The 16,734-nt window shown below is 35.9% G+C and overlaps 1 protein-coding gene across 7 annotated transcripts in view; it reads right to left on the bottom strand.

The window, feature by feature from the left end:
* Positions 1 to 16,734, bottom strand: part of LOC127878875 (origin recognition complex subunit 5-like) — a 94,211-nt gene that overhangs the window by 25,788 nt on the left and 51,689 nt on the right. For 6 of the 7 annotated variants that reach the window (XM_052425405.1, XM_052425426.1, XM_052425433.1 and 3 more), the window contains 5 exons: positions 15,300 to 15,392; positions 11,089 to 11,289; positions 9,002 to 9,076; positions 8,345 to 8,456; positions 5,457 to 5,587 (listed from right to left, as the gene is read on the bottom strand). In XM_052425405.1, coding sequence (XP_052281365.1) covers positions 5,457 to 5,587; positions 8,345 to 8,456; positions 9,002 to 9,076; positions 11,089 to 11,289; positions 15,300 to 15,392 — 612 coding nt within the window. Of the gene's footprint in view, positions 1 to 5,456; positions 5,588 to 8,344; positions 8,457 to 9,001; positions 9,077 to 11,088; positions 11,290 to 15,299; positions 15,465 to 16,734 lie in introns of all 7 variants that reach the window. The other variant, XM_052425441.1, reaches the window with a different exon arrangement.

Genomic DNA, 16,734 nt, shown 5'->3' with positions numbered 1-16,734 from the left:
TTTGACCTTGAAGGATGACCTTGACCTTTCACCACTTAAAATGTGCAGCTACATGAGATACACATGCATGCCAAATATCAAGTTGCTATCTTCAATATTGCTAAAGTTATGACCAAGGTTAAAGTTTTGGGACAAAATGACAGAGTGACAGAATAACAGAGTGACAGAATGACAGACAGACAGGCCAAAAACAATATACCTCCGATCATTCGATCCGGGGACATAAAAAGGACTATCATTCTTACAAATTGCTTAGTAGAGTCGTCTGCTCTTGTTTATAAATTGGGGTGATGTTGGTAAAAATTTATACAAAATATGAAAGCAATATGTCAAGGGACAGAAAATATTTGAGGTGGTACGCAAACTTTAACATAGATTTATCAATAATATGCATATTCTAAGTAAAACAAGATATGTGTTTGTCAGAAACACTATGTCCCCTTTTGCGCCGCTTTGAAGCTATATATTTGACCTTTGACCTTGAAGGATGACCTTGACCTTTCACCACTCAAAATGTGCAGCTCCATGAGATACACATGCATGCCAAATATCAAGTTGCTATCTTCAATATTGCAAAAGTTATTGCAAATGTTAAAGTTGGGGCAAACAAACACACCAACAGACAGGGCAAAAACAATATGTCCCCCACTATAGTAAAAAGGGCCATAATTCTTACAAAATGCTTGATACAGTTGCCTGCTCATGTTTATAGATTGGGGTCATGTTGGTAAAGAAGTATGCAAAATATTAACCCTTTCCTTGACAGGTACGCGTTTTTACAACCCTATCGATTCCCTGTCAAATACGCGTATCTACGCCTGTATCGATTACCTGTTATCTACGCATTTCTACTTCCCTGATATATACGCATTTTTACGAGGCACTATTTAATTTGCTATTTAAATGCTTAAAATGACGTTTTAAGTGCAACAGAATTGCATATACACCTGCGTTCATCATTTTTCTAAACTGTCGAGTAAACATCCGGTAATGTTGCTATTTAAAGTTATGGTGCAATTGACGACCAATCAAGACGAGGGTTTACCATTTGAACATGCGTAAATCACGTTCCGGGATGTTCGCGCTTGGGGCATTTCGTAATGTCCTAAAATAACTGCTATTCTCGAACCGTATTTAATTTTAGACATTTTCCAAAAACGTATAAAAAACTCGTTAAAAATGCCGCAAAAATAAACATGTTCCATAGGGATATAATATGATTTGGGTGTAAATCGATTTCATTCTTATAGTTGTTTGATTCCATTATATCCTAAATGTTTGTTTACGAGATCATATACGAGAATTACATCGATATGTTTAATGACATGTACACTCAAATGTTTTTACAAACAACACGTGCTTACCTAAAGTTTGTGTTTCGTAATACACAGGATATTGGATTATCTGTGCTTGATTGGGCAATAAAACAAAGACGCAGTCGGCAGTCTTCAATATGTCTTTGAACTGACCAACATAATAATTAATAGCGCACATTCTTATCTAACATTTAGGGATAAGAAACATGGGTTCTAGACACTTAGTGCTTCTTTGGGCCATAAAACGCAATTCCGATGGCTATTTTCAATAGCACACATGTTCAGAAACTAACGAGTTCGAGTAATAAAGCACAGAGATTATGATCTGAAAACTACAAAGAGTCTGAAATAAAACAAAATGCCAACAAATAAAAAAATATTTCAATTAAGTCCTTCATCACCTTATTGAAAGAAACGTTTTATTTATCACTCGTATTTTATTTGCATAATGTTTTAAGTTTTATTTCTTTTATTTCAGAAAGCATTACTTGACTTCAAACCCACATTATTTTCTTCCATTATTCCGAATGAAAAGAAAGCATGGCTATGAGTATATTCATTTTATATGTTGATTGTTGAACAAATATATTTATTATAAACGCATGACTTCGCAAAGTTTCTTTATGAGCTGGAAAGAAATTTGCATTTAAACCCAGTAAAAAACACAACGGTCAACTTTACATGACTATTACTGACCAATAAATTAAGGTAGAAACATACAGTTTACACCACAGGAAAGGAAATTTTATTAGCTAAAACTTTCATATGAGTATTTTTCAATAATATTTCAATTTTTATGAGAATATCAGGTTCAAAAGCAATGAGGGTCATAAAACAGCGTTTTTCCAATAATGCCTGTAAAGATGGGGTACTGATATTGATCAGATGGCTATCAGCCACTGGTAAGCAGGCAGCAAGGTTTGGTGGTAACTGGATAGGCTTATATTGGCTAAATGGCTGTCAAGGAAAGGGTTAAAGCAATATACCAGGGGAATAGAAAATATTTGAGGTGGTACACAAACTTTAACATTCCAACGCTCATGCGCACGCTCACGCCTACGCCAGGGTGAGTAGGATAGCTCCTCTTATGTATATTTCATATATAAAAGTCAAGCTAAAAAGTAATTGATTTTTGCTTTGGTATTTCTGTATGTGAGAAATTTCTAAATGCTTCAAAATGTCATCAACCTCACATGATCATATTAAATTGATTGTGACGATTAATCGTATTCCATATTGTGTTGATTTTCATTCAGGGGTTTTTCTGCCTATTTTGGGAAAAGGAGTCTGACCAAATTGGGAATTTTTTATCAACAAAATTGTCCATTTTGGGAATTTTTGCTTCGATGAAACGGCTCATTTTGGGAAAACATTGTGAATACATCATGCTTAAATAAGTCAGTGGTTTAACAAATAAATTTGTTTTCATTTGTTATTTTGTATTCTTTATATAAACACATGCAATATTGGGCATGTTCAACGTTTATTCAAGTACTGCAATTTTGTTTTTCAGTTACAGTTACACTCTGAGATAAGAACTTTACAGTCAAAAACTTATAGCAGATATTTTTGACCAAAACAAACACTGGTTAGTCACACAAGTTAGAGCATAATTTTTCTCTGCTTTCTGTTTTTGAAAGCATCACACAGCTCCTCCAATGTTTTGTCATTCAGGTCTAGACCTTCAATGCAGGTAAACATCAGATGAGTAAGTTTGGTTTGTGTGAATGTGCTGCGTAATGGGGAACACAGCAGGTTCATGGTGCTGAATCCTTGCTCAACCACAGCAGTGCTTTTTGATATGATACACTTCAGCTGGACGAGTTGGAACATTAATAATCTAACAATCATTAGTCAAAAGACACTTCTTTCAAAAAAAATAAATATATATATATATATATATATATATATATATATATATATTTTTTTTTTAATTGGGATTTTTTATTTATTTCAGTTTGAGATAGGGTCCGTTTGCTTTGGGAACGCCTCCGTTTTCCGGAGGCGCAGACAGTGCTGAAAACCCCTGTCATTTTTAACATTCTTAAAAAGTTAAGTTCTAGCTGTATGCCAGGAAACCTTACATGTAATTGTTTAAGATTTCTTGACTTATGCAATGCACAGCAGACGCAATTCAATGATGCTGCATTTAACTTGCAGCATGATAAAAATGATTTCCAAAAGCAGCCATCCAGACAAGCATTAAATCAAATTGAATATAATTATAAAAAATTTATTAAGTGGATGTGCAGTGCAAAGCAGACAATTGAAGATGAAGTGCGCAACAGACGGTTTCAAACTACCCGTATTAAACTGCTTTGAATTTATAACAAAGGTATGTATATTGTACTGAATGATTAATTGGTTAAAATTGGAGACATTTCACGTTCAATAGATCTATAAAATGATGGGAAAACCTCTGCATTGAGTATTGAATTACTTGCATTCAAACCGGAGCTGTCATTAAAATAAGTTATGAAGTACAGATCTAATGAAAGGACTATCTGTTCTGAAATTCTGATGGTCTGGATCAAAATATTTTGATTTTAAATTAAAGAAGTAGAGGTTTAAACATTTGGAATTATTTAGAGTAGCAATAAGTATATGTTTAATGTCCATAGTTTGCACTGTTCATGCAAAGAATAAAAGGGCTAACAGGCCCTAGAGCAGTCACCTGAAACCTCAAGAAACTGAGCAAGTTATGTCACACAATAGAGCGATACCGAAAACTGCATGCATACATAGCAGCCATATTTTTGGATAAATTACAAAATTCTTTTCAAACTTAGCCCCAATATAATTTTCTTATGGTTTGAGCAAGTTTCCTAATTGGTGGGTACAAATGTCACTTCTAGATTGTGTAAATGGTTTTACTATAGCAACACAGAGAAACCTGTCCGTCTCATGGCAGCTAAGTCTTTAAATGAACAGGTACCCTAACTCACTTCTGAGATAAATCATTTGAAAAATGTTCTGAACAAAGTTCATGAAGATTGCACATACAAATGTGACTTCTAAAGAGCTCATACATTTTTTTTAAGTTTGACCTAGTGACCTAGTTTTTGACCCTACATGATCCAAATTTGTACTCATCCAATATATGATTGGACATATCTTCTCACAAAGTTTTATGAAAACTGGGCAATAAATATGGCCCCCAGAGTATTCCAATGTTTATTCTTTAATTTGACACTGCAACATATTTTTACCCCACTTGACCCAGTTTCAAACTCTGCAGAGATACTCTGTGACAATTTTATCACCACGTTAAGACTGGGCAATGAATGTTTCCTCAACAGTGTTCTTTTTTTCTCTTAATTTGACCTAGATACCTAGTTTTCAGCAACACAATCTATGAACCTACCAAGTTTCATCCACCTTGCTTGTGTACTTTTTGAGTTATGACAGGATTATTTATTTCTGTAACCATAGCAACCACAATTTTAGTCCTTCAAAAAAAAGAGCATATATCCCATATGGCCACATAACAAGTTTCATTATAGACGTTTTGAGTTATTGCAGATTTATTTGGACAAATGGAAACAAGGCATAGGGGAATTTTAGTTAGTGAAGGATTCCCATACCATATTTAGTGCCATATACAAAATCTATTGGCCTTGCAATTTTAGGAGAACATATTTATTTTTTCAATATAAAAATATAAGAGAAACAAGAAACCCCCAGTTTTGACAGTGCAGGAATGACTTTTACAAACTTGGTAGAGGTCAACCTTACCATGTCACATTTCAAATAATAATTCTCTTGGTTAGCAGGAGATTTTTTTAGGTTTTTATTTAATTATAAATAAAAGACATAATTTTAAATTTTTTTAATGTTCATTATATAAATATAAAGGAGACAAATCAAGTGTAGGGAGGGACCAATTTTGACCTAAGTGGGAAGACAAAAGGAAAGACAGACGGAAACAACAGATAAGGGCTAATCTATATCCCTCCCTTTTAAAGCGGGCATAAATATAATAAATATCAATAAAGACAACTCACCAATTGCCTTAACTCTTTGAGGCTCCTGCAGGCATGAAAAAAACAAAAGCGAACAAAATCAAAGATTAGGGCCAATCTATATCCCTCCCTTTTAAAAAGGGCTTTAAAATAATAAATATCAAGAAAGACAACTAACCAAGTGCCGCAATTCTTTGAGGTTCCTGCAGGCGTAGTAGAAGATATTGAGAACCAGGTTCACATACATATTGTAGAAACCCTCAGGATAGTCCTCAGGTCGGTCATGGCAGATGATCTCAACTAACTCATCTGCGGTGACAAGGGACAGTGGGTTTTTTAAGTTTCGTTCCTGATCCCATGTTCATAAAACATGTTAAGCCTGGCCCAACAACCATAAAGGTTTGCAATGTGCAATGTGCAAATAAGTCTAAACTTGATCAGTATGAGAGCTTGAATGCTTTAATGCCTGAATATTTTAATTTGATTTTCATCAATTTACTTTTTTAATGTGAGACTGCAATGTAGCTTCATCTTATTGTAGGTCCTGTTCTTACAAGTTATTCTGGTGAAGTCAATTATGAGTGATCTCAGTATATTGTGATTGCAGTTAATGACCCTTTAATTGCCCTTTATTTTCATATGTTTATTTCCATTGATTTTGCTTTTACAAAACTTATTCTAATAAATGTTCTAAACTAATTAAAGTTTGATACCTTCTAACCATTAAAATGTTTAAGTTATTACAATTTTAAAACATAATAAGACAAGGTTGTGATACAAGAGCTGTCAGAGGACAGCACGCTTGACTATTCGAGTGCTTGACAGTATAACGTAAGCCATCATGGAGTGGGGGGGGGGGGGGGGGGGGGGGGGGGGGTATAATGTGTGTGTGTGTGATCATTTAATAGATGATCTTTCAAAAATAAGAAAAATAAAATTGTGGGGGGGGGTTTGGGGGGGGGGGGAGAGAGGGGGTATAATGTGGGTGTGTGATCACTTAATAGATGATCTTTCAAAAATAAGAAAAAAAATTGTGGGGGGGGTGGGGGGGGGAGAGAGGGGGGTATAATGTTGGGGGGGGGGGGGGGGTTGGGTTCTGGGGGGGGGATGATTTGAGTGGAGTGCATTGTGGTATGTCAGGTAAGTGTTGTTTTGTCAAACTTTAACATAGATTTATCAATAATATGCATATTCTAAGTATAAAAGGGGCAATAATTCTGTCAAAATGCTTGATACAGTTGTCTGCTCTTGTTTATAGGTTGGGGTCATAATGGTAAACAAGTATGCAAAATATGAAAGCAATATGTCAAGGGACACAGGAAATATTTGGGGTAGTACGCAAACTTTAAGATAGATTTATCAATAATATGCATATTCTAAGCATAAAAGGGGCCATAATTCTGTCAAAATGCTTGATACAGTTGTCTGCTCTTGTTTATAGGTTGGGGTCATAATGGTAAACAAGTATGCAAAATATGAAAGCAATATGTCAAGGGACAATGAAAATAATTGGGGTAGTACGAAAACTTTAACATTTGCACGCTAACGCTAATGGAAACGGAAACAGAAACGCCGACGCCAGGGTGAGTAGGATAGCTCCACTATATATATTTCATATATAATAGTCGAGCTAATAATATGTCAAAATAGTTCAAAACACAAGTTAAATCTAACGACGTAGCTATTAATGTCTAATCTTATTCATATCAATAAAGACAAAAATAATTCTAGCAAAACAGTCAACTTCTGGCTGAATTCCAATAAGAAATGAACCACTGGTTATTCTGCAACAAATTATATTTTTTGTAATACTGTGAAACCATTATTAATCGTCAGGCATTAATTTTCATAAATTTCGTCAGTCGATCGATTGTCGAATTTAAGATCCTAACGAACAATCATGCTCTATGTTTGAACAAAAACAAACACTAAGTTGAACAATATTTAAAAACTTTATCGTAGACATGAGGCATTAAATTCCAACATAATCCATGCACACATTCACTGCTGTTTCATAATCAAGATTAATCCGGTTTTGACACAAAGGGATGTAGATTACACAAGGTACTTAACTGACACGTGACACTTCTTTAAAACGCGTGTGCAGTACAGCTGTATTGAATGCGTTGACTTCGTTTATGTAGAATGGTAATGAATTAGCGCTAATTGTTTATAACTTTATTACCCATTAGGTGCATTGTGTTTTTCAGGGGTGTTGCATATTAGCCATCACGCAGCGAATGCCGATGAAAGACAATAAACCAAATGAAAAGATGACGATGTGTGATCAACATGCGTATTTATCACAAATTAATAAAGAATATTTTAATTGCTGTTTGTTGTTTGATTGTTTGCGTTTAACCACACTTATTACTATTTTATATGTATCAATTTATTTATTTTAAAATTATTGACATTATTGATTTATAAACCGGTAGTTTACTTTTTAAGAACAAACACACACATAGAGTTTATAAATTTGTTCGCACCTTCCCTAATTGGGGCCGATAAAGGTACGATTGTTATCAGTATGGCAATTATAATAATAGAATAAGACTAATTGGCAATTGGCTTCGTTTTTACAAACACTCGTTAACGGTTATTCGATCCCACTTGTACGCTTATCATAACAATGAACGTGTGAATGGCATACATTAAGAGGTTCCATTACTGTCCCTTGATAACAAAAGACTAGTTAATTGGCATGATTCTCAAGTGTGTTCCCGCATTCGTACCACGATTTTTCGCAACTGCGAATGATCGCGAATATGTATTATACACAAATCGGATATTAACTGACGCATTTTTTTAAAATTCAAAATCAGAAATCGGCGAATTTAAGTGCTGACGAAATAGTCATTTTTATAAAAATGACGAAATTTTGTGCTGTCGAAAATAAATGGTTTCACAGTATGCATAAGCGCAATCGTAAATGTGTGACAATGAAGACATTCTGACATGAAGTTTTGAACAAAGACTGCAATTGCCCTCATAGATCATTCCACCCCGTTGTTTATTACAGCAATAACCTTGCTGACCCAATATATCTGTAATATCCTATCCCACCTTTGGAGTAGTCTGGGAACTGTATTACAAGGGGCTCCAGGAATCCTGTCCCAAAGCGGTACTTCTCCCACACTATCTCAGACACCAGTATCGTACACAGGTTCAAACCAGTCTGAAACAAACACTAGACATTCAAAGTATAGGCATACATAATGTATAAGTTAGAAAACTGCGTAACTTACAATAGAAAGCCTAAGTTTGAATATTAATAAATTATACTGTAAAATACAAGAAAAATTAAAAAATTGTTACAAACTTAAATTCTACGGGACATTTTCCATGGTGTCTTGGATATATTCAATACTTAAGAAATAGAAAATAAACAAGGCTATTGCCAAGCAATATATGTCCCCTACCGGCTCCACCATTGTCAGATTATTTTTTTTATTTGTTGCCATAGCACCCAGAATTTTTGACGTAGGACATAATCAAATGACGTGCATAATGTCCATATTTTAATCTACCCATGTTTTAAGTTTCATGAAAAAATATTAAGAACTTTTAAAGTTATCGCAGGATCCAGAAAAGTGTGACAGACTCACAGAGCGCAAACCATCAGTCCCCTCCAGTTAAACCGGTAGGGGACAATAAAAAACGCCAAACATTGCTCTCTGACATTTCCTGTATGATTTAACAATCGCCAGGGTCACCACTCACCAGTTCCTGAAGCCTGAGGAATGCTGGGAGAATGTTCTGCTCCATGTCACGCAGACGCTCGGCTTTGTCAAGCACCTGGTGATAACCAGGGAAGAGTAATACTGGTACATAACAGATGAGGCATAATACAAGAATAAGCACAATCACTATAGAATAAGCACAATCACTATAGAATAAGCACAATCAGTATAGAATAAGCACAATCACTATAGAATAAGCACAATCACTATAGAATAAGCACAATCACTATAGAATAAGCACAATCAGTATAGAATAAGCACAATCAGTATAGAATAAGCACAATCAGTATAGAATAAGCACAATCACTCTAACTGTAACATGTTCATGTATTTAGTCTATAATCTACTAACAAAACTGGTGTCAGTTAGCCAACATTAAAATCATAATTTAGGTATAAATTATGGTATTGAATATAGAAATGTAAAGTACATACAACAGTATTAGACTTGACCTTTCTAAGAGCTTTACAAATATTTTTCCAAAAATTATTATCACAAGATTGTCCAACATAACAATACAGTTGAACCCACGTTAACATTTAAACAAAAGGGCCTGAAAGGCCCAAAGCTCTCACCTTAGATAACAAGATATTATTGGAACAAATCTTCTGACCAAGTTTCAAGAAGATCGGAAAATAAATGTGGCCTCTCGAGTTTTAACAAGGTTTTACTATAGCCATATATGGAAAAATGCCCCGCCCCTGGCAGCCATGTTTTTCAACCAACCAGCATCATTTTTGAACTCGTCTTAGATATTATCGGGATGAATCTTCTGACCAAGTTTCATGAAGATCGGACAGTAAATGTGGCCTCTAGAGTGTTAACAAGATTTTACTATAGCCATACAAGGAAAGTTGCCCCGCCCCTTGGAAGCCATGTTTTTCAAGCAAACATAATTATTTTCAAACTAATCAAAGATATCATTGAGACCAATCTTCTGACCAAATTTCATGAAGACTGGACAATAAATGTGGCCTCTAGAGTGTTAACAAGGTTTTACTATAGCCATATATAGCCATATAAGGAAAAATGCCCCGCCCCCTGGTGGCCATGTTTTTAAAGCAACCAAAACCATTTTCAAACTCATCCAAGATATCATTGGGACAAATCTTCTGACCAAGTTTCATGATGATTGGACAATAAATGTGACCTCTAGAGTGTTATCAATGTTTTACTATAGCCATATATGGAAAAATGCCCCGCCCCTGTGGTGGTCATGTTTTTCAACCAACCGGCATCATTTTTGAACTCGTCCAAGATATTATTGGGATGAAACTTCTGACCGAGTTTCATGAAGATCGGACTATAAATGTGGCCTCTAGAGTGTTATATATATATATATATATATATATATATATAGCCATATAAGGAAAAATCAAACAAACTCATCCAAAATATCAATAAGACAAATCTTCTTACCGAATTTCATGAAGATTGGACAATAAATGTGGCCTCTAGAGTGTTAACAAGGTTTAAATATAGCCATATAAGGAAAAATGCCCCGCCCTCAGGCAGCCATGTTTTTCAACCAACCGGTATCATTTTCGAACTCTTACAAGATATTATTGGTATGAATCTTCTGACCACGTTTCATGAAGATTGGACAATAAATGTGGCCTCTAGAGTGTTAACAAGATTTTACTATAGCCATATTAGGAAAAATGCCCCACCCCTTGGCAGCCATGTTTTTCAAGCAAAGGTTACCATTTTTGAACTAATCCAAGATATCATTGGGACAAATCTTCTGAGCAAGTTTCATGAAGATCGGAAAATAAATGTGGCCTCTAGAGTGTTAACAAGATTTTACTATAGCCATATAAGGAAAAATAGCAGCCATGTTTTTCAAGTTAACGTAACCATTTTTGAACTAATCCAAGATATCATTGAGACCAATCTTCTGACCAAATTTCATGAAGATTGGACAATAAATGTGCCCTCTAGAGAGTTAACAAGGCAAATGTTGACGCCGCACAATTCACAATGCATGACGGACGACGGACAAAAGGCGATCACAAAAGCTCACCATGGGCATGTTGTGCTCAGGTGAGCTAAAAATGTTCCACTTACAATATACACAGTCTGCATATCAAGCTTCTTTGCTACAACTTCCTGTTGGAGTAAACGTACAAAGTCGCTCATGTTATCGCACTTGATAAGTGTGCTGGTGTCCAATATGGCTGCCCCGTCAGCGCGAATTGCATTGAGAACGTGTTCAAACAGGAACCTCTGACTGTAACACTCGACACAGTTCACGATCACATGGAGCACCTGCTGGCCAATCAAGGCAATTAATAAGTGAATACATGTAGACAATTATTCATTTCAATATTTTTCCAACTAAGTCAATTTATATAATCTTGAATTATTAGCGCTAATAAACCTATGACAGCTATTGATTATGCATATATGACTCGGGCTATACAGACTTTGAATAATATTGTTGACTTATATATAGTCAAATAAGGTGCAATTTTAAAACTATGTTCAAAGTTTTATTTAGTATTTGATGAAAAGATAGTATTATCATTTTAGAAAATAAAGACTGCAGATTTGGGATGCAAACAATAATTTTCTTTCAAAACTTTGGCATATAAGCAACACTCTCGTAACAATGAGTCAAAATGTGTTATATGTTAGGTGCTTGTTTTGCATTGTTCAGTAAAAAAGAATTATTCCCAAAAATCAAATAGTTGTTATATTGTTCAAGATTTGACCTTATGACAGTCTGTGACCAAGATTTTTCATTGACAAAGATTCTGCAATATTCAAAATGACAGACTCAGAACAGAGACTGTTAACAATACTCAAACTAGGCACTTGGCCTGGACATTGCCAAAATAAATATAATGACCAATTGTTATCAAGATTGAGTAGTATGGCTTTAGTGAGGTAATAATGAGTAACAAGAGCACCGCATAATGGGTGCCAACGCTCGGCTGCGGGTGCAGTTTTTAATAAATAAAAGCTTGTCCGAATTTTTCTCTTTTTTTTAGAGGTCACAGTGACTTGACCTTTGACCTAGTGACCCAAAAATGGGTGTTGCGTGTAGAACTCATCAAGGTATCTACATATGTAATTTCAAAGTTGCATGCGGAAGCACTTTGATTTTAGAGCAAAATGTAAAGGTTTTAGCATGGCAGACGGCGGACACCGGACGGCTGGCTGGCTATGACAATACCTCTGGTTTTCTCCCAAAACAGCCGAGCCAATAAGATTAGACATGGTAATCTAGTTTTTGGACACACATTATCTGTATATGTACCGTAAAAACGCAGTCATAAGTCGAGATTTTTTACCTCCAAAATTTGATTAAAAAACCGGTATCGACTTATGAGGTGGTCCATGAAAAAAATAATAAAATTCCATGAAAAAAATAATGAAATTCGACGAAGATTGATCCCCGCGGCAATAGTTGTTGTTGTTGTATAAAAAAAAATCGTTGATTTACGACTAACAAAACGTCGTATTTTTACTGATACTTACCAATTAATATAATCACAGTTTGCAATTACTCTTTTTTTTATTTTGATAATTTAATCCAAAGTCTTCATGTAAGCAGGTGTTGTTTTTTTACTGTTCATGTAAACAAAGAATCAAGGACATCATTTAAAGTCTCGCGAAAATTCGCAATATGTGTGAATCGACAGTTTGACGTCATCAAAGGAAAGCCGTTTCCTGTCAAGAAGCAATAAGGAACACCTTTCTCGCCGACAAAATTGAATTCCTTTGTTTAGAGAATCGATATGCTTAACCAATTGCGTGTTTGTAACTCGCTTGCAATCGTCTCATTATGCTTGAGCACGTGTATAGCTCCGCCTTTGAAATTGTTTCAGAGAAAAAGGTGGAGTTAGCGGTCTTTTGGGTATGTCAATCATTGTTATAGAAACACGTTTTACCGAGACACTAATCAATTGTTTTGACAGTCAGATTAAAAGTACAAAGATTGGATTAGTGGTAATATTGTTTCATCGGATTAAAAGCGGAAAATAGTTTGTGGATAATTACTAGCGTAAATTATTGAGTGCAACCATTTATTAATTAGATAAACAAAAACACAACTGGACTTACGATAAATCTTTGAAAATGCCTGGCAAATGCAAACGCCAGGCTTATGACAATGCATTTAAAATACGTGTGATAGAGTTTGCGGAGAATTTAAATAACAACAGTGCTGCTGAACGTGAGTTTGGTATAAGTGCAATGTATAGAATACTACCGCAACTTCATGTACGTTTAAAATGGCGTCCGTTTATGAAATTCGTAAACAGAAAATTTCTGACTCGACTTATGAAGCTAACATACTCAAAATCTCCAATTTTGGTACCAAAGTATACCCCCCGACTAATGAGCCGGGTAGACTTATGACTGCGTTTTTACGGTAATTAGCCGAGATATTTTAAAGATAAACATTCTAATCAACTCTCATCAAGATTGAGTCATGAATGTGGAGTTCATAAAAAAAATCAAAAATAGACCTGATGACCTTGTTTCTGGACACACAAGGCCCATATTCTAACATGGCCTATAAAGATTGTCAATGTACACATTTTTTTCCAAGTTGCATCAAGATTGAGCTACCGACTGGGCCATGATGGTACTTAAGCGCTCACCTGAGTTCAAGTTACACCAACTGCTGAAGACTTAACCTGGTAACCTAGTTTTTGACCCCACTTTTACTTAGTTTTCCTTATATTTCAATGATTAGAGCGAATGGGTATTATTCTATTATTGAAATATTGATAATCTTGTGATAAAATAAAATGCAGCCGATTATGCTGTTGTTAATTATGACTGTCACCATATGAAAATGGCGAATTTGATGTTGATACCGGTAATAGTAATAATGATGTTTGATTTTGATATTGGTAATGATGTCAATTTATGATGATGATAATAATAATTATGATAACGAATGATGATCATGATGTCACAACTGTCAATCATGACCTCCGAGGTCAGAGACATATGCCCCCCAAACAGGGCTTTGAACTAGTGATTCCAATTTCAATAGGGGTCATATACTGTCCAAGGCCAATGCACATGTGAAGTATCAAGTCAATCAGTCAAATCCTTGATGAGTTATTGATTGGAAATTATTCTCACTTTCATTACTACAGTGACCTTGACCCTGTGACCCTTATCTCAATAGGGGTCATCTACTGTCCAAGGCTAATGCACATGTGAAGTATCAAGCCAATTGGTCAATTCATTGACAAGTAATTTATCAGGAATGAAGTTGATGAGTTATTGATCGAAAACGATTTTCATACTGTGTCTTACAGTGACCTTGACCTTGTGACCCCAATTTTAATAGGGGTCATCTTCTGTCCAAGGCCAATGCACATGTGACGTATCAAGCCAATCGGTCAATCCCTTGACGAGTTATTGATCGGAAACAAATTGGTCTACCAACAGACAGACTCATGACATCCAGCAAATCAATATACCCCCTCTTCTTTGAACCATAGTGTGTTTCTGTTTCATTACATATATGTTCCAATTAAATGCACTGTGGTGTTGCCCAAAAAGTAAAAACACTGGTTTTTAAAAGTGCAGTACTACACAGTGTGCTCTGTTAACACAATAGCAAACAACTGCACTTATTTAAGGGCTGTCATTGTATTAAGTAATTTAAATGCTAGCTCGACCTAGTTTTTTACCTGATATTAGTTACAGGTGCTTATACATTATATTAATACCATAAGTGTCAGGGCCATTGCTTTGTAAAATATCAAAAGGTTTAAGGAGAAACTTACTCAACAGTAGATTTCATTACATATTAACATAACATCAACAGATTTGCATAAACTATTTCACAAAAAGTTATACCACATCTAGATATTTGAAATTAACTTACTAAATGTGTGTGTGTGGAGGGGGACAAAAAGAACCTTCAATAGAATGTACACTAGCAGTTAGAGTTTTTAATGAAATATGATCTGACACAAATTGCGTTTATTTTACAATTATAAATTACCTTGTAATAAAATAAATTAGTGGCAAAATTGCCCTTCCACATTTCTTATTTTGTTCACGTTAAAAATATTGATGAACAAAATAATTATTGGCGAATCCCATTATCCATAGATAAAAATCATAATGACACTAAATAACTCTAACTTTTTGGGCAGTTGCTCATCTAACCACCTATTATAAGGTAACAACAGTCTCGACAAGGTATAGGAGGGACATGTGCACAGCTGAGTGCAAGAGTAACCATCAAATCACTTTGGCAAAGGTAGAGGATGTCAACATCAAAATAAACAAGATTCCGTTACCTGACTAGACTTGAGTATGGATCCTAACACGAGGGATTTACCAGTGGAAGTGTGTCCGTACAGGAACAGGGCCGGAGGTGTCATCTGATGGGGCTGAATATGCACACAGACAAACAGTAATCAGTAATCATTTGAGCCCAGGGCCGGAGGTGCCATCTGATGGGGCTGAACATGCACAGAGACAAACAGTAATCAGAAATCATTTGAGCCTCCTTCTGGGGAAATAGGGCTTAATGCATGTGCATATTTGATACTTTAAAAGCGGAGTGTCATCCCATATAAGTCTGGACAGACTGCACCGCCTAATCTGGTCTGATACATTCTGCTTTTAAAGTATGTTTGATTTTAAGGAAGTCTCTTCTTAGCCTAAATCCAGTTTAAGTGGAAAGTATCATCCATGACTAGCCTCTGCAGACTACACAGGCTTATCTCAGACTACACTTTACCCACATGCAGACTACACAGGCTAATCTCAGACTACACTTTACCCACATGTAGACTACACAGGCTAATCTCAGACTACACTTTACCCACATGCAGACTACACAGGCTATTCTCAGACTACACTTTACCCACATGCAGACTACACAGGCTATTCTCAGACTACACTTTACCCACATGCAGACTACACAGGCTAATCTCAGACTACACTTAACCCACATGCACACTACACAGGCTTATCTCAGACTACACTTTACCCACATGCAGACTACACAGGCTAATCTCAGACTACACTTTACCCACATGTAGACTGCACAGGCTAATCTCAGACTACACTTTACCCACATGTAGACTACACAGGCTAATCTCAGACTACACTTTACCCACATGCAGACTACACAGGCTAATCTCAGACTACACTTTACCCACATGCAGACTGCACAGGCTAATCTCAGACTACACTTTACCCACATGCAGACTGCACAGGCTAATCTCAGACTACACTTCACCCACATGCAGACTACACAGGCTAATCTCAGACTACACTTTACCCACATGCAGACTGCACAGGCTAATCTCAGACTACACTTTACCCACATGCAGACTACACAGGCTTATCTCAGACTACACTTTACCCACATGCAGACTACACAGGCTATTCTCAGACTACACTTTACCCACATGTAGACTACACAGGCTAATCTCAGACTACACTTTACCCACATGCAGACTACACAGGCTAATCTCAGACTACACTTTACCCACATGCAGACTACACAGGCTATTCTCAGACTACACTTTACCCACATGCAGACTACACAGGCTATTCTCAGACTACACTTTACCCACATGCAGACTACACAGGCTAATCTCAGACTACACTTTACCCACATGCAGACTACACAGGCTTATCTCAGAATACACTTTACCCACATGCAGACTGCACAGGCTAATATCAGACTACACTTTACCCACATGCAGACTGCACAGGCTA

Source organism: Dreissena polymorpha, chromosome 1, assembly GCF_020536995.1.
Source record: "Dreissena polymorpha isolate Duluth1 chromosome 1, UMN_Dpol_1.0, whole genome shotgun sequence".
Lineage (NCBI taxonomy): Eukaryota > Metazoa > Mollusca > Bivalvia > Myida > Dreissenidae > Dreissena > Dreissena polymorpha.
Note: the sequence above shows the minus strand (reverse complement) of the source record. Positions and strands in the feature narration are given on the sequence as shown.